The sequence below is a fragment of the Drosophila kikkawai genome, chromosome X (genome assembly GCF_030179895.1).
Source record: "Drosophila kikkawai strain 14028-0561.14 chromosome X, DkikHiC1v2, whole genome shotgun sequence".
NCBI classification, from domain to species: Eukaryota; Metazoa; Arthropoda; class Insecta; order Diptera; family Drosophilidae; genus Drosophila; species Drosophila kikkawai.
Window position 1 is genome coordinate 24364013 of NC_091733.1, and position 19290 is coordinate 24383302.

At 35.8% G+C, this 19290-nt stretch overlaps 2 protein-coding genes across 4 annotated transcripts in view; both read left to right on the forward strand.

Annotated features, from left to right (window-relative positions):
• The window catches only part of spri (Src homology 2 domain-containing protein sprint), a 112593-nt gene that overhangs the window by 22732 nt on the left and 70571 nt on the right, over window positions 1-19290 (forward strand). The window contains exons 1-2 of one of the 3 annotated variants that reach the window (XM_017179789.3): window positions 15323-15439; window positions 17001-17185. The exons of the other annotated variants lie outside the window; for them this stretch is intronic. Of the exons in view, the coding sequence (XP_017035278.1) occupies window positions 17133-17185 (53 nt within the window). The 5' untranslated portion in view covers window positions 15323-15439; window positions 17001-17132. Of the gene's footprint in view, window positions 1-15322; window positions 15440-17000; window positions 17186-19290 lie in introns of those variants that run through there. 3 annotated transcript variants of the gene reach the window in all.
• Window positions 4188-4957, forward strand: LOC121502117 (MICOS complex subunit MIC13 homolog QIL1). Its single transcript, XM_041774991.2, has one exon. The coding sequence runs from the start codon at window positions 4317-4319 to the stop codon at window positions 4896-4898; it is 582 nt and encodes a 193-aa protein (XP_041630925.1). The 5' UTR covers window positions 4188-4316; the 3' UTR covers window positions 4899-4957.

Genomic DNA, 19290 nt, shown 5'->3' on the forward strand with positions numbered 1-19290 from the left:
TTGGCCACCACTCACCACTCATACTCTCTGGAGTCCAACCCCTTGCTTACTTGCCACTAGTTACACCCGATCTTCTTTAACAGATTCGAATATAGATGTAGATAGATCTAGAAATCCATTTGGTAGCTTCATTCTTCATTGTTTATGGATTCAAGGCCATTGTGGGACAGCGTCCAATGCACCATCCCAATGCTAGGTGTTTTCTCCGGAATAGTAACAAGAAATTGCAATGAAAATTCCAAAGAAAAGAAACGAAAAATGCCAAAGACAACAGCAGCAGCAGCAGCTGTTCGCGTCGCCTTGATTACCGGAAGTTTAGCCATAAAAATTGTGCAAGGCAGCGACCGTGACAGAATCGTAAACAAGATATAGTTCAACATATATATAGGTGTATGTATAAAAATGCATATATATATATATATATATCCACCCCCTCAATTTCCCGCAACATCATCAATGGCAATCGCTTAAAGACTTTCCTGATGGATGGCTTTTTTACGACTGAGCAGCACTTTCATTGATAAAGTCCATTTAATGTACATACATATATTAAGCGTTCATAATTCACTCAATTGAGAACCTAAAATTAACAGTAATTTTTTTTTTTTTATTTGATTAATTATTAGAAAATAGAAAATATTTGCCATTGTAAAACCAATAAAGTTTAAAAAGGATTGAATTGTAAATATAAGTCGTCCTTCTTTCATATTCTCTTTTTCTGAGATGCTTTGAATATATGCTAAATTCTTTAAAATTCAAGTGTAATCAATTTTTAAACATTTTGTACATATTTAATGTTAATTTGTTTGTTTCTTTTGTAAATAATTATTATTATAGATAATATCTCTTTCTGAAATACTTTTAATATGTACTAAATACTTTAAAATTCAAGCGTAACTTATTTTAAAGAATTTAGTACGCATTTTAGTACATATTTAATGCTAATGTTTTTTGCTTCTTTTGGAAAGAAATCATTAAACATTTTATTTATTGAGATGTCTAAAATATGTACTAAATTCTTTGAAATTCGGGCGTAACTATAAAGAATTTAGAACATATTTAATGATTTTTTTCCTTCATTCCTTCTTTTTCTTATTTTTCTTTTATATTTTCTCTTTCTGAGACGCCTAAAATATGTACTAAATTCTTTAAAATTCAAGTCTAACGAATTTAGTACATAATTTAGTACATATTTAATGTACATTTTTCGCTTCTTTTGTAAATAATTATTAATATAAATAATAATATCTTTTTCTGAGATGCCTAAAATGTGTACTAAATTTATTTAAATTCCTAATAATTTGTTAATTTTTCTTTCTTCTTTTGTAAATAATTATTATAATTGATAAAGTTTCAATTTTCTTAGAAAAAGACATTGCCCACATGGAGTTGTCATCATAGAATTTCCACTTCTTTTTCTATCATTCGCTGTTTATAGATTTTCCCGGCTTCCCAGCTTCTTTTTGGATTTTACCTGCACTTTCACACCGCCGTAAATAACTCGAAAAGTCAAGAAAAACCAAAACTCCGCCCATCGATTTGAGGCCACCATAAACTATATACTATATATACCATGACTTTTTATGCGGATCATAATTCCCGACACTTGCCAAGGCCGTTTACAGCTGGGTTCCCTCTGATTGTTTGCGGTTTCTGTTGCTTGTTGGTTTGTTCATTTGCTGGCTGTCTTTCCCCCCGCTAAATGCAAGTGCAAACAAACGTCTCTTTGGTGTCTCGGCGAGCGCATATTGCGCATACGTCATGGGTGCCGGCCATAAAAAGTAACCAAGCATGGCAGCACGTCAAGGAAGGACCGAGCAGTCGCCATAAATAATCATCCAGAGACAGTTGCAGTTGCCTTTCCACAAATCCAAACAAATAACTAAAAGTTAAATTCAATAATCCTTGTTTAACTTTTAAGGAATCAACCTTTATTGGCAATTTTTTAAATATTTTAAGTTAAAATAATTTTTTTTTTAGATTTTTAAAAAATACTAGCTTTTGTTTTGAATTAAAACCCCTTAAATTTGATTTTTTCTGCAAATTTCCTAGCCTCCAAAGAGCAACGGGGAAAATTCCACATCCAAACTGGTCTGGCCCCGTTGGAGTTGGGCTTTTTTTAGTGGCGCAGTTGGAGTTTGGGTGTTTGGGAGCTTGGAGTCTGGTCCGCAAACCCAGCCCACGAGCTGTCTGTTGGCTTAGCCCCGTTAAGCCTCACACTAATTACACTTGCGCTTTTTACAAATCCACAAAAACACACACACACTCACACACAGAGCACTCTCATATATATAACCACAGCATTTTTCTTAGTCTGGCCACCAAAAAAAAAAACCTCGCAACATATTTTCATTTTCATGGCCAAAAAGTGTCAGTCGAGGCTGTGGGAGTGGGCCAAAATGTTAACAGAGAGTTAGGACCGTTTTCCAACTAGAGTACAAAATATGCAAAATGAAAGCGGCCACCATTTTATATTTGCCAGCAAATCTTGATATTATTTCCGGCCACAAATTCAGGACTTGCAAATAGTTGCGGTAAGGAAAAAGGTTTAAAAGAAGGGGTTAAGAGAGTAGCTCATTAGGGTCACGTATTCGAATTTTCATTTCCCTAAGAAGGTTGTTGACCTTTTCCCAAATAATTTCGCAAAGAAAATTGTTAAGTAACGGAAAATTTGAGTTTAAATTCAAGTTTTTAAGAAATTTATTAAGTTTTTAATGAAATACTTGTAAGAAATTAAGTTTATATCTTTAATTAAGGCTCAACTTATCCCCCTGGACTCTCTCTTGTCCAAGCAAGTCTGGGCATGTCTCAAGGAAATATCCTGCACTCGAAAATAAGCCAAGAAACTCGTATTCTTGGACACATTAAGTATAATTAATTATTATTATAATTAAACCTGAACTTGTATGTACTTGTCCCCTAGGACTCTCTCTCTTTCTCTCCCTCTTCTCCCTACAAGCCAGAGCAAGTCTTGACATGTCTCAAGCAAATATTCAGTTCGCTTCTTTGGGGAATCCAAGAAAATCGTGTTCTTGAACACTTTAAGCACGCTTTTGCACCTCCATCTATCCGGGGCTTTATGACTCTGCCAATGAATGGACACATCCTTGGCCCTAGGATGACCGACCCCTTTTACCTCTATTATTTATTTACACACGAAAGTTGGCAGACTGGCAAAAGGAGAATGTGTGGTCCTTTGCCGCTCGACCGCCTCCATTGTGTGTGACAAATGAATTTGGGTCAAAAGTTGTGCAAATTAAAAAAAAAAAAAAAACCAAGCCAAGACAAACAACACGAAGACGTTGGCCTTAGAAGCCACCCAGCGGATGTCAAAGTTCCTTTAAAGATTCGTCTCGCCTTTGACATTCAACTGGTCCAAGTGCTGGGCCCAATTGCAGTTTTATTTCCATTCACGTAGCACCACAGGACTCTAAAAAAAAGAAAGGGGGGAAAGAGGAAACCAAAAAACGTTACAAAAGATTTACGCCAAGCCTCAACGCCATCTCCACATCCGCATCCGTTCTCCTCTTGGTGGGCAATACCATTATTTTTTCAGTTTGCTGGTTTGAGTAATGGATTAGATTTTTACTCACTTGTTTCGGGGTTTTGCTTCCAAAACATCGCCATAGAAGGATAGTGTGTTCGTTTTTTATGGGCCCCCCCCTAAAAAAAAGGGGGATGTTCAAGGGGAAACTTTAAAGAAGTTTCTAGATTTTGGAATGGGTTTTGGGGGGGAGCTTAAAGTTAGGGGAATTGATTCGTAAATATAGTTTACCATGGCTGCCAGAATGCTTCCTGTATGCTTTTCCCAAAAGTCTGTCATGGTTTTTGTAGCGCTTCTGTTATACTGTTATACTGTTGAATTAATAAAAATAATAATAATAATAATAGTAATTTTTGTCTTATCTAACAAGTACAAAGGGTACATGTGAGATTTTAGTATCTCTCCAGAGTGCTTCCTGTATGCTTTACCCATAAGTAGGCTATGATTTTTCTTATTACTCTGTTATACTGTTATAAATCCCTTCAATCCTAACACAATTATGGACACATTTTTATCTAACAAATACAAGATAGATTTTTATTAACTTTCCAGAGTATGCTTGACCCATAAGTAGGCAATGCTTTTTCTTAGACTGTTATACTGTTATAAATTCCTTAAAACCTGCAGTTAATTTTACAAATTAAACCAGTAAGTCTTGAACTTTCCAGCATTTCTGCTAAACTCTAAAAGCTAAAAAGGAACACTACAAAAATATATACATATAACAATCAGAAATAGATTTAATAATTCAAAAAAAAGAGATCCCTTAACAATGATTGCCTCATTCGTGGCTCGAACGACAGCGGTCAGCATGACCGTCTACATAACCAAGCGGTTTGGTGTCTGGGATCAGGCGGAGGAATCGGAGCGGCTGTTTCGCCAGGTGAGGCTTAACCTGAAGCCTCTGGGCGGTCTGGTGCGTGACCTGTTGCATCTGCCGGAGCCGGAAAACGAGTTGAGCATGGGCCAGCTGGCCCGAGAGGTCTACAATCAGGGCATCAAGGATGGCTTCAACATATTGCAAAATCTTCCAGACTACTCCGAACAGCTGGCCTCCGCCGCCAAAATGGCTTGCCTGGACATGGCCAAAATGGCCAAGGAGTTGAGTTGCAGCTTGGATGTGGGAATGCCCAGCAAGAAGGTGGCTACTTCTGTGGAGAAATCTCGCTCCACCGTTGTCATTGTCAGTCCGGGAGTGCCCTTGAAGGTTCTTGGGAATGTCAATGATGACAGTAACATCAGCACTGGAGCCACTGTATCCACTGGTTCCACTGATTTGGCTCTCAAGCAGGCCCTTATGGCTGGCTGGACCCCGAGCCTATTCCAGCCAACATCGAAGAGTGGCAAAATGTAAATTTTAAAATTTAATTTTTAAATCTTTAAGTACGCAAATGTAAAGAGTTTTAATGTCAATTTGAGTGATGAACTCTTTCTTTTCTTAGCGATTTCCCTTGACTATTTTTCCTTTTCCTTTGCCTTAACCCAAGCCAGACACTCGGTAAACAGTGGCAACAGTCAACAGTCTATTAAAATGCCAGTCGAGCCGCATTGCCAACCAAAGTCAAGTCGTGCGAAAAAAAGGATGTTGCAACCCCATGGCAGCCATGACTGGCCACCTCCCAACCCTTATCCCAAACCCAAACCCAAATCCCTTTACCATTCCCCCTTTTTTTTTATCCTGTTGTTTTGCGTGTTGCTTAACATGCGTTTTAATGTGACCCTTGCGGGTTCATAAAAATGGGGCTTTCTTACCTATGAAAGAGGACATTCTCATCCTCATTCTCTTCCTTGTGAGCCTCGACTTCGATTGATTTTGATCCGCTTTTATTGTTGAATGATAAACATCGAGAGGGGCTGGAGGAGCAAGGTGATTCAGTGGGTCATAAAAACAGGTGGATCAGAAGTTCAGGTGAAAAGAGGTGGTGGAGTGTTGTTTTTGCCTTAAATTAACTTTATGAAAAGATAGAGAGAGGAGGGTTTTTTGCATTCTATTTAGCATAAATTATAATCGCTTTTAATTAACTTTGAGTTTAAGTTAAAGAACTAATTTTTAAAATTTAATTTATGCTTTAATGCATTGTAACTTTTCACTGAAATATCTTTAGGGTAACAATCTTTATTTCCTAACTAATAATCATCTAGTTTTAGCTTGAAATATATTTTTAAGAGATTTTATTTCCTATTTATTTTTAAAAATCAATACAATATTTCATTGGAGGTCCTTTTCCTTACGTTTCCGTTTATTTATGGCCGGATTTCCGTCATGCAAATCCATTATTTGAAGTGTATCCATTGCCTGGTAAAACACTTTCTCACTTTTGTTGCCCAAAACATAATCCGCGTTGTATCTATTTACATATTTATCTGCATTTTGCGGGATTCACTTTTGCGACTCCTGATGCCAGGCTTGGAATAAGCAGAAGGGATAAGGATATTTTCGCTAGAAAAAAAAAATGAAAAGAAAAAGGATGACTACGTGCCGCGTCTTTTCGGCTGACTCTTTAACCGCTTATGCCTTAGATTTATAGTCACGGATTTTATTTATGTCACTTTTCTCCTCCTTGACGCTGGCACCATTTTTCTTTTGCGGTTTAGCATACAGAGTGCCCCTGGCTGAGCGTGGGTCCTCTGCCACATTCCATTTCTTTGGCTTTCTTTCTAAACGCTGCATAAAATCAATTTCCTTGAGTTCAAGTTCCTTGATGATGAGGTAAAAGTGTTGCAAGTTTATGCTGCTCTAAAGTGAGCTTCGAAATGTGAGCATTGTACACTGGCAAAATGGAGGGAAATTATGGGAAATTAAAAAAAAATCATTTAAAATATATTGAATATTCTTTAAACTTAAAAGACAATTTTAGCTATTTTTTAATACAAGTAAATAATAATTTAATGTATTTTAATTAAATATTTACTTTAATTTAAATAAAAATCAAGTAAAAATAGGTACAAAGGCAAACAATCAGGACCATGGAATACCTGACACTTCTTTAGCCAAAAGCAATGCCTACTTTTTGGTGCCACAATATTTATTTTTGTTATAATAAGTTAAATTTATAATATAATATTTATAATAAATAAATTTAAACTATGGATAATGCTAAAAAAAAATCATTTAAGATATATTGCAAATTTTTAAATCTTAGAAAACTTTAATTTAAATAAATAGTTAGGACCTGACATTTCTTTACTACTTTTTTGCGTCACACTAATTATTTATTCTAAAATTAAATTAAATAATATTAAAAAAAATCATTTTTTTATTATTTAATGTATATTTCCTGTATTTTTACTTAAACTTAAATTGTTTTTTTTTATTTTTCTTGAATTTTCAATAACAAAAGTTAAAACCAAGACCATGGAACACCTGAAATTGGTCTCCCAAAAAAGCATGGCCTACTTTTTAGTGCCACAGTATCTCTTGCTATTTTTTAAATTTAAAAAATAATAAAGTTTTTATAATTTTTTATAATAAAATAATTTTTTGTTTATTTATTTATTTATTTATTTTTTTAGGTTTAAAAAATAATCAAGTTTTTATAGAAATGACTAACAAAAACCTTTTTCCCTCAGTGCCTGCCAAGTGGCAATGTGAGTCAGACCTTTGTCGCTATTGTCGGCACAGCTGGCGCTCACAGGCTCCCCAGGAGTTGGGGCTTGGGGTTTTCCAAAACCCAAAGTCCTGACACCGGGCTGGGAGCTGAGAGCCGGGGTGGTGGCACATTTGGCGCCCAGCCGAGCGCTGTCTTGCATATTTAAGTTGGCCACGGATGATTCCCTGGCAACACCCCGTCCTCTATACCCTGGCCTCTGTCTTCCGGTTGCTTCGTTGTTTCCGTTTACTTGTTTTCCTCGCCGGAACCGTACCTGTGGCCCAGAGTCTCCTCCAACTACAAGCCGCTTCATTAGCACAGGGCACAGGGCTCTCTCACTCGACACTACATTCATTTCCGTTCACTTTCAATTCCGTTTATTAATGAAGCGACTCCTCGTAGCCGGAATACAGATCCGACTCCGGCTCCGGCACTGGCTTGGTTCCTACTCCTACTCCCGTTGAATATTTTGTGCTAATTTCCGTTTAATTGTTTAATATGTTGTTTGCATTTTCTATTAGCCAAAGTTTCCGCCGACGTTCATTGTTCTGGCAATTATTATCTTCCGTTAGGGCTTGGCATTTGCCAAGAGTGACCGGCGGAGAGCAGAGACTCTAAAAGGGTATCTAATCGGGTTAATAGTGCAAATTAACTGAAGGGTTTTAAGAAGAGGAAAGGTTTACACTGGGTAGAGCCAGGGGAAGTCATCAAAGGAGCTTTGTTTTATGTACATTTAGTTAATAACTTTAAACAATCAAATGAACGACGAATTTCAATTGAAATCTAAGAATTAAACAAGTTTTCCAAGAGCAAACAGAGCCCAAACTCTTGCTCCCGTGGGAGTGAGCTCTCCTCGTTGGCAGCTGCTTAACCATCTCAAGTGGCAAGTGGGTATTAGCCGGGGACAGTAACATGGTCTTAGACCTCATTTACATGAGACTCGCGGACTAATTTAAATCATTTTAATGGGGAGGCCCCAGTAGAAGGCAGCTTAGCTAATTCCCCGGCACAAGGCCTAAGCCTGTCAAATCCCAGTGCCATAAATGGTGGCGCTCTGGCTTAGTGCAAAGCTGAAAATGTGGAAAATTGGGAAAGGAAAGGGGAAAAACCGCGAAGGAGCAGCAGCTGCCTTTCGAGGAGCTTCGAGAGACAAGAAGAAGTTCTTGTTGGCCAACAAAAAACAGACAATGGAAGCCACAAAATTCCGGCTCTCTGAATCTTCCAGCACTTTCAATTGTTCGCTTTCGCTGCTCTTGTTGCTTGGTTTTCCTTTAGGTTTTCCTTTAGGTTTCTCCTTCCCCCCACACACACTCGCAGTTATTTCCCCCCCCAGTTCCTTTAGTCTTGTTCCTGTTCTTGTTCTTGGCAGTCGTAATAGAATAAAGTTTGCGCCATGGGAATTTCAACTGTTGTTTTTCAGCCGCTTTCCACCTGACCCCCCCCCCCATGCCTGCCTGCCCCCTGGTGGCCACAGGACACAGGAGCAGCAGCACATAGATCTTTGAGTCCTGGAGGGTAGCCTCTTTAGCTTGTTGCGAGCGTGTAATCCACTCAGAGCTGGGCTACACGGTTCTCTTTCCCTTTTTTTTGAAGTGTGTGGAAAGCACTGGGGAAAACTTTAATTTTTGATTGAATTTCTGGTATTTTTATTTTTTAATTTTATTTAAAATATTATTTTATATAAAAACGATATGTAATTTTGATTAAGAGCCTTTGAAACTTTTAATTTTGGCCTGGAAAATGTTGAAATCTTTTTTCAAATATTTTTTCTGGTAAATTTAAACTGTTAAAAATGGTTAAAATCAATTTAGTTTCATAAATTCCCCTGTAAAAAATTAAATTAATTTATAAATCTTAGTTCTAAGTTATTTTAAAATAAGTTATTAACTAAACTTAAAGATATCTTCTTAAAAAAAAATATCTAAAATTTATAATAAAACTTCATCTAAAAAAACTCTTTTTAAAATATTTAACACTTCAAACATTTATTAACTATTAATTTAACCTTCTAAATAGTAACTCAAAGAGCAGTTTTCCTTTTCAAAAAAACAGTTTAAAATTGAACAAAAAGCCTTATGCTTGGGGGGGAGTCCTTGTGGCAGCTCTGCTTACCTACTTACGATGCCGCTTGCCGTCTGTGTCCTGTCTCCCGAATCATGTCTCTCCTGTCGCCTGCTTATTGCTTTTATTTATTTACTAGACATAACTCCAAAAACATCTCCCGAAATCCAGCCCCCCCCCCCGCCCACTGGAGGTCCTGTTTTTGATTTGTTGCGGCCCGCCGGCGTTTTAGCAGTCGCAGGTGTTGTGGCCCCTGAGTTTCCCCTCGTTTTTCATGCTTTCCCCGGTGTGTGTGTGTGTGTGTGTGTGTGTGTGTGTGTTTGGTGTTTATGACAAAAAGTTGAATTTTATGCCAGCAGCCCGGAAAGTATGCAAAAATATATTTATAGCCGTGCATATATTTTAATGAATACACTGAGAGAAGAAAAGGATTGGAAATTAAAATTCTGGAAAATTATATTTATATACTTTTGATTTTATTTTAAGGAATGACTGAATTTTAAAATTTATATTTTAATATTTACAATTTATATATATTTTATTATAGTTATTTGTGTTGATGAAAATATTTTTAAAATAATATCTTTAGTTTTCTAGTGAGGCATTATATTTATTATTATTATTATTATTTATTTTAAATAAAATCTTAAGTTATATCTTTTTAATATATACTTTTAACATTTTTTTTGTATAATTTGTGAACATTTTTTGGTTTTAAAAAATTTTTTTTAAATAATTTCATTATTATTTTTAGGATTTTATGTATCTTAATAAATTTTAAATATAATTTAACATGTTAACTGATTGAATTCTATTTTTTCTTAAAATATTAAACTTTCTATTTATAAGTTTTTCTTTAAAATAAGTAAAAAAAAAGTTCCCCATAAATATTAAATTTGGAATTTTGTACTTTTTAAGTAAGTTTTTTTTTTTACATTTTTAAAATTTTGTTGGTGTCTCCAGTGCAAGTATCTGCATCTGTATCTGTATCTGTATCTGTATCTGTATCTGTAGCTTGACATAAAAAACACGGCCTGAAAGTAGGCAACACAACGGTTTTTATACGACCCATAATGTTTTTTATATTTATAGGTGTGTGGGGGGGGGAAAAAGGGAAATCGAAGGGAAAACCAAGGGGGAGTGAATTGTCAATCAATATGGCGACCGGTCATTGATGTGATTTTGATTTGCTTGCCGGGGGTCTCTTACCTCTTGGCGACAGTTTTCCCGCCACTGGCCATAAAACTAATCAAGTTTAAATGCGTTTTGGTAGCTAAGCTGCTTTAATGGCTCAAGCCCACAGGCACCATGATGATGATGATGATGAGCCACCGAAACACACAAACTAATTAAGTAATTACTTTTCGCTCATTAAACGCGGGACCCAAAAAGGCGGAACTATTCAGCTTCGATTTGACTTTGCCCTGTCCATCAGCCTCACACTTGATTGGACTGGACCCAAAGGCGGGTGAAAACAGGGGGGGAAAACCAAGAGAAAATCCTAAGAAAAACCCTAGGAAGACCCCCATGAAAACCCCCATGAAAACCCCCCATGAAAACCCCCAAGAAAACCCCCCCTTTGACTCGACTTTTGCTCATTTTATGTGGATCGATTGAATCGACGTCGCTTAAATATTAATGAATAAAGGCAGGCAAAAGGAAAAACTACGAGAGAGAGCTGAAAATGGGAAAAGTTCAGCGCAGTATCCCAGCTCAGTGACTCATCAGAGACTAAATGGTTTTAGTTTTTCTTTAACTTTAAGAAATGTCTTCCCATAACTACGAATATTTAATCATTTTTCTCTTGAATTTTTTTTTAAATAAAAGTTAATTTTATAATATTAAAAAAAAAACCTAAAAAATACATATTTTTTAAACAAAGTTTAAGGCCTTAAAAACCCTTCTTCCTGCTAAAACTAAAGGACTTTCTCCAGCTGAAGCTCAAAAAGCACAGCAAGAGCAAAGGGGTGAGGCATAAAGAGTGTAGGACAAAATATCAGACACCATAATTAACTTGCTCATAACGCGGCAACAAAGGACAAACCCAGGGGTGGCAAGGACGCATGACGAGAAGCCAGCAGACGCCAGATGCTGCCCCGTCGCCGCCGTCAAAAAAAAAGAACAACTGAAAAGCGGCATTGCGTGCCTCTAACATGGGTTAATTTTTTTGCGGGCTCTTTATTTTTATTTTATTTTAGCTTTTTTTTGGCCATTTCCATTGTTGTAGCTGGAAAATCCCTGTGTGTGTGTGTGTGTGTGTGTGTGCATCGAAGTGCTTTAAACAGATAAAAGCCATTTATCACGCATGCACACCCTTAGGAAAGGCAGGACAGGTGCAGGTTTTACCTGAAATATATGTGTTTTTTTGAAGGTAGAGCAGCAGCTTCGATACGCTTATTGAAAATTGTGGCTAATCCTCTCAAGAAACGCAGCTCATGGGCTTTTAATTTCATTTTAGGGAGAAGGAAATTGAGATTAATCAAAGAAATTGTCCATTAAGTTGCTTTTTTCGATTTAAAATGGCAGAGATATATGTAAAAAAAAGTTTAAAAATTAAAAAAATATTGCTTTATATTTAATAATTTTTTTTTATAATTTTTAAACATATTTAAGGGTTTTTTATTATTTTCTTAATCATTTTATTATAATTTTAAATATTTTTTAATCATTTTTGAACATATTTGAGGGTTTTTTATTATTTTCTTAATCATTTTATTATTATTTCTAATATTTTTTTATAATTTTCGATTATATTCCATATTTTTATATATTTTCTTAATCATTTTATTAATATTTTAAGGATTTTGTGTCTATTATTCAATAAGAATTCTTATATTAATTAGCTTTTTTCGATTTATAATGACAACAATAAATTTAAAATAATTTTTAAAAATATTTAAAACCAATTAATTTAATAAACACACACATTTTCCTCACCCTACAAGAGCTATTAAAGCCAAGTCTTGGCCATATTGGCCACAAAATAAAGTAGCTTTTTTCAAACCCCTTAATAGTACATCCTTAATGCTTCGGAAAATGAAAGAAAATCCTTGGCTTCCTCTTCTTGACTAACGGTCACATCGTGCATATAATTTCCGGCCTAAAAGCATGCAACAGTTTTGCCGCTTTTCCCCGATTTCTCGGGCACTTTTCAGTTTGGTTTTTCCATGCACGTAGTAAAAGTTAGCCAAAGTCATAAAGCTGTTTTTTTTTTCTCCTCTCTTTTTTCGGCTGCCAATTCAATTTGTTGGCATTTTTTCGTCCGTTTTGCGGTTACATTGTAAATAAACATAAAAATGGAAAAGCCAAAGAAAATGTACAAGACCAAGTTCCATAAATTTTCTGTCGAAGTAAAACCAAACCATTTGAAAAACATACTTTTTTCAAGTTTTTATTTTTATGGTAATATTGGACGGGTTTTGGTCTTAATAAAAAACAAGCTACGATTTTATAAGCATTTTTTAAGGCAGAATATATTGATTTATTTTTAAACCATCTTAACTATCATTAAACCTAAGAAATTCATTATTTTCTTGGAGGTATCCCCCTTATAAGTAGGTTTTTTTATTACATTTTTATACCCTTGCAGGGTATTATAATTTCAGTCAGAAGTTTGCAACGCAGTGAAGGAGACGTTTCCGACCCTATAAAGTATATATATTCTTGATCAGCATCAACAGCCGAGTCGATCTAGCCATGTCCGTCTGTCCGTCTGTCCGTCTGTCCATCTGTCCGTCTGTCTGTTTCTACGCAAACTAGTCCCTCAGTTTTAAAGCTATCTGAATGAAACTTTGCATATAGTCTTCTATATGCTCTCACTGCTATATATGTCGGAACGGGCCGGATCGGACGACTATATCATATAGCTGCCATACAAATGTTCGATATATTTTTAGAAAAAAAATTATAACTTTGCTGTTTTTCAACATTTTTGCACCATTTTTTAGATATGGCCACTCTATATTATTTAAGAATTTTGGTAAAAATTTTATGAAAATCGGACGACTATATCTTATAGCTGCCATAGGAACGATCGGGAAATTAATCGAAAAAAAATATAACTTCGTTGTTTTTCAACGTATTTTCATCTACTTTAAGTTATAAGCTTTTTTTATTATTCTAGAATTTTGGTATAAATTTTATAAAAATCGGACAACTATATCATATAGCTGCCATAGAAGCGATCGGCAAATGTATAAAATATGTAAAGCTGGGAATGTAAAACTGTAACTGTCAAACTGTAAACATAATAAGTATAGGTAAAATGTAATGAAACTCTGTTTTGTGAGTGTTTTCAGCATTTAAATCTATAATATAAACATCGAAACCAATCTGCAAGGGTATAAAAACTTCGGCGTGCCGAAGTTAGCTTCCTTTCTTGTTTTATATGTATTATTATTTCTCAAGAAATTTGTTCTATATTTCACTTTATTTTGCAAATATCTTTGGCTTTTAGTTTCTATTTTTTTTCGCAAAAATGTATTTAAAAAAGTTTTGGAGTGAAGATTCCAAAAAGGGGATAATGGGCTTACTAAATTTCGACAACGACGAAGACTTTGGACGATATTGGCGTTCGTTTTTATTGCATTTGCGTGTCTGTCATGCATGCTTCACTACCGCCCCGCCCACCGCCCACTTGGACCCCCATTCACAACCCTACCTCCCGCCCTCCCCCGGAGTACCCAGAAACACCCACAAGCAGCCCGGAAAACAACACGCAACTGAGCTGAAAATTGCTACTTTGTCTGACGCTGTCTGAGAGCGTCAGCAATGTGGAGTACTGGGTTAATATGTCTATCACTTTTATATGGCTAGTTGACGCTACTAATGCGGAATAGCTAATACCAATACACCAGACATTAGCTAGAGACTTTTCCAACATACTCTTCTCGATTGGATTTGCAGGAAAAGGAAAAAGTCCAAGGAAAAGCGTGAAAATTTCCCCTTATTTAACTTAAATTAATATTTAAGTTTAAACAATGCTCAATTCTTGTAAGAATTTCTTACCAATTCCAAATGGAATGATCCTGTTGCTCACTCTCTCTCTCTCTCTCTCTTCCTTTCCATTGTTCTCTCTGTGTCAACTGTTCTTTTACTCTCGTCTACTAAAAGGTACTGTGTCTCTCCCACTCCCACTCCCACTCCCGCACCCACTTGTCATTGCACTCAATGGTACAATTTCCATGGCATTTTGCGGTTGCACTTGTTCCAGCAACTGCTTGCCCCCCGGCGCCGGCTCCCTTATTGGATTAGGCGCTTTCTCTTTCACACACTTCCGCATCTACCGCAAAACTGGTAAAGGCCAATGGACAGAGGAAAAGCGGGAAAAACCAGACGCAGTGAAATAAAATGAAAGAAAATACCAAATACCGCCGCGAGTCCAGAGTGAAAATCGCTTAAAGGCGAGCTAGAAAAGCCGGTCAAGCTGGCTGAAAGCTTTGATATAGTTCCAGCTCAATTGGATTTCCATTAGACAGAAGCAGCAGCAGCAGCAGCAGCAGCGACAGCAAAACAGTCTAATTAATTTGCATGCGTTGTTGTTGTTGTTGTTGTTTGGAGCTTATCGATTTAATTGGCGTCTCCTAATTGGAGTTGATTGAACCTACACTAGAGTGAGGAGATCGGCAAGATAGCCAAGAGAGAGAAGAGAGTAAAGAAAGTAATCTGAGACGACAGAAAGAGAGATGGAGCATTGATGGAGCCTTCCTTGTCCTTTGTACGCATACGCATTCAGCTAGACTCTCCTCGCATCAGTTGTTTCTCTCTCCCAATGATGTGCTCTGCTTTGTTTGCTCTCTGAAAGCGAGCCCCAAAGGCCTGGAGGCGCACAGTGGGGCGAAATGGAATATCAAATTAACATTTTACACTAGAGAAAGATTTTTAAATATAATTTTTTTAAATATTCTGAATGTAAATACTTATACTTGCTTAGTATCTCGACCTGTTCTCTATATTTTGTTCTGATTTTGCTATTTATATCGTCTTGCGGTGTGATCTGACACCACAGTGCGGCGGCAGCAGAGGCTCCAACTGCCACAGACGCCGCCATCGGCGCCGCTCGTCAGTCACAAGAAAACTTTCGATGCGAACGCGCGCCGCCGCCGCTTCTTCGGTCTCCTTCTCGGTCTCCTCCGTCGTCGCGTAGCATCGCCTCACCGTTTTTTGTGGGGGCAGCCCCCACCAAGTGCCACTGCCACTTGAAGTAACACACACAACAAGCCCCTTTCGATTGCGATCCACCAAGGTGTGACCATTGCCCCCTCTTCTGCTCCTACCTGACCCCCGCTCACAAAAAAAAAACCCAAGTGATTCACGATTCCCTCGAAATTCGCCAAAAGCCCAATTCCGAAAGGAGAAAAAAAAACACACATACCGCTGATTCTTTTTGCGATGCTATACACTGAGAAAATATATGTTTAAAACTAGAAAAATAATCAAGAACCCAAGCCCAAAATTTTAAATGAAAAAAAAATTCAAAAAATATAAATAAAATAACTTTTTTTTATTAAATAATTATATTTAAATATTTAACTAATTTTAAATATTATTTTCAAGTGTGTTTAGTTTTTTTTACGCTCTTGTGATTGCGTTTGCGACCGTGTGTGCTGTAACTGTAAACTGATGACGATGATAATAACAATAAACAGAAAAAAAAACACTTTTAGTTTTTTTTTTTATTACAAACGAAGCATAGAAGAAACGCCAGATAAAACAAGAAACACACGAAAAACAAATGAGAAACAAATGAAATTGCAATTTATGTAATTGCCATTTGCCATCTTGGTATCTTTTTATCTTTGTATCTATGTATCTTCGGGGTCATTGGCATCTTTGGCCCCCAAAAGCAATAACAAAACAGAAGGTTTTAAGATCGGTTTGGAATGTAGATAATAATATGAAATCCAAATTAAAGATCTTAAGCTTAAACTGAACAAATTCTTATAAATAAATCTTCTAGAAATCATCTTGAACTCAAAGATCTGTGAATTTCTAGATTTTATTATCACAGAAATATCTTTGTGGTAATCCTTTTGAACAGAAAACAAAAGCATATATTGTATATAGATTTAAGCCAGATCTATATTTGCTTCTTTGAGCTTTTGTAAATACAAAGTATACAAGTAAATATTTAATAGAACCTCCAGGTTCTTTGATTATTTATATACTTTAACCTTCAGGGCGAATTATTAACTGTTTTCTGGAATTGTTAATATCAAAAAACCCTTTCTAGGAAGTAAAGACTACACTTAGTTCTCTGTTAACTTTCATTATTGTATTGTATAGATCTTCAGAACTTTTGGGTATTTATGATCTATGATCTACAAGTTTCTTTTGACGAATTTGGGGAATTTTCTTTTATGTATCATAGAGATATTTACCTTTCATGTTTCGCAAAATAATTCAGCTTCATTAGTTTAATTTTAATTTTAATTTTATAAAATTATATATCAATAAAGAATCAACCTTAAAGAAACATTGTGACAAATATCTTCATATCTTCACCCAATCGCGTCGCGAATCCTTAAAGTGTTTCTATCTTAGTTACATATTTTTTGTTTCTGTTTTTAATTTAAGAAAAGTATATATATATTTTAGTGGTTTTAATGTGCAAGTGAAAAAAAAACCCCCCCAATGAAAATCTGTTTGTGTATACAGACTGGGAGCCGCGATCTTGAAGCAACCAAGAACCCCCGACCCCTAACGACTCCCTCGGTGTGTGTGGGCGTCTGCTCAGTATATCGCCGCCTATATATGGTGTATATGTCTTCTGATTAGTTTAATTAAAGCGTATTTCAATTGCCCAGTGCGCAGTTGTTGTTTAATGCCTGCCCCGCCGCCACCGCCATCACAGTCACTCGTGTTGCTGCTGTCTTTGTTGCAACACATTTCCTGCCGCAGCAAGAAGGAGGAACCAACGGAACCGAACCAGGAAAATCATGACAACTACCAGCCTGGGCCGCCAGATACTGGAAAAGTTCTTTCCGTTTCGGTAAGTTCAACATTCCAAATGGGTCTTCTATTGGAAAGAACTCTAAAAATAATAAGATAAATATCTTAAGATAAAATTTAATAAATAAAGTAAGAAAATTTATATAATAAAAGAGTTAAGTTAGGTTTTAGCAAGCGTTTTTCTAGTTTTTATATATAAATTTAGTGGCATCGACCAGGAGGCAACCAGGAGCCCATCATTTGCAAATACAAAAGTGCCAAAAATAAATATGGGTCAGACGGAGACGATGCGTCGGGAGCCTTCTTCTTGTGCTCAAGAAGATCGACAATGATGCGGCGGCGGCGGCGGCGGCAACAGCAGCCCCGGTCGTATTTTAGTGACTTTTTGCACAAGTTCTTCCCGGTTTGCTTATTTTTGTGGCGACCATAAAAACAAAGATGAAGTTGCAAAAAAGACAATGGAAAAGCAGGACTACAAATGCTCTAACTAAACTTTTTTTTTATAAACAAACAAAAATCTTAGATTTTTAAAGTGTTAAGTTGGTTTCTAGTAGTAGAAAAGTAGAAAGGTTGTGGGGGTATATTCTTTATAAACATTATTTAATATAAGATTGAAAAATTTAAAAGAAACAGTAAAAATATTATTGAAATTATATAAAAGAAACAATGAATATATTATTAATAGATAACATATTAAATAAATTTTTCGTGTTAAATATAATATTTTCTATTTATTTAAACAATTTCTAAGATAAATAATTATTCTAAGCCTTGAAACTCTAAGGAATTCATTAAATTCTTTAGTATTTTCAGCTAAAATACTCTTTGAAAGAGTATTCTGGTATGCCTAGTCCCCACTTTGTGTCATTTTGTATGCGAAATGGCAGGAAGTGCTCAGTTGTCAGGCTCCACGAGAGCAACGATCGATCGATTGCCGGTTCTAGCACTGATAATTGACCAAGATGAATGGGTAGAGTGATTGGCGTTGGTGTTGTTGTTGTAAATGTGGTTGTTATTGTAAATGTGGTTGTTGTAAATGTGGTTGTTGTTGTAAATTTGGTTGTTGATGATGATGATGTTGTTGTTGATGCTACTGTTGTTGTTGCTGTTGTTGTTGTTGTTTTTGTTGTTGTAACGCCTGTTCCATCAAAACTGGAATGCCGTTTTCCGATCGATTTTCACCAAAACGATTGATTCCTGTCCAGAATGTAGAGCAAATTGGCAAAGATTGAAGTTGTGGGGAAAATGAAATCATTAAATTGTAAAATAAAATAATGATATCCATTTAATGTATTCAATTAAATTTAATTTAAGATTAAGCTGAGGTTAACTAAGTTAGTTAGCAACCTAAATATATAAATAAGACATTGAATTTAAATGTAATTTGATTTTTTAGTAAATATTTTAAAATTTAAAGCTTTTTTAGCTGTAACATTTTTATTGAGTGGTAATTATAGTATAATAAATCAAATGAAATTATATTTCCAAGCTGAAATTTATTCTACAGATTTGTATTTTTTTTTTTAAACTTTATTTATTATATTTTTATTACAACTTAATTTTTTTAAAGGCTAATTAAAAATCCCCATTTGTCTTAAAAACCAATTAAACTCAACGATTTGAAAGTACTTTTCTTGATTTACACCTTTTGCATGCCAAGTGTCTTTTAATTTTAATGACTTTCTAGACAAAAAGGGATCCCTAATTCGATGTGGTGGCGGAATCATCAAAATCATCAAAGTCAAAATTGATTTGTCCCTGGTGATCTCACTTTCACTATGTTTACTCAAGTTTGCAGCTGTTTTTGGGGGCCACAATAAATAAACACTTTGATGGGCAGAAAGATCGCAGCTGCTGTTGCTTGAAGTTTTCCCCTCCCCGTTTTTCCACTGAATTTCCCTCCCCCCCCTCCGGGCATTATCCTGACTGGTTGAAACCCTAATAAACATATTTTCTCATTTGCAAAAGCCTCATTACGAGAGGACGCGGGGCCAAACTTATCTCAGGCCAATTCCTAAGCATTTTTATCGCCTGGCTATAATTGTCTGCATAACAATAACACTTTTGACATTAACAACAACCAGCGGAAAATAGCCAACATTAAGGCAAACAACGATGTCATAATTTTCCACAATAAAAAGTGTT

Bases quoted from the DNA above. Each gene is read 5' to 3' on its own strand.
- LOC121502117 (XM_041774991.2), top strand. From the start codon at position 4,317: ATGATTGCCTCATTCGTGGCTCGAACGACAGCGGTCAGCATGACCGTC.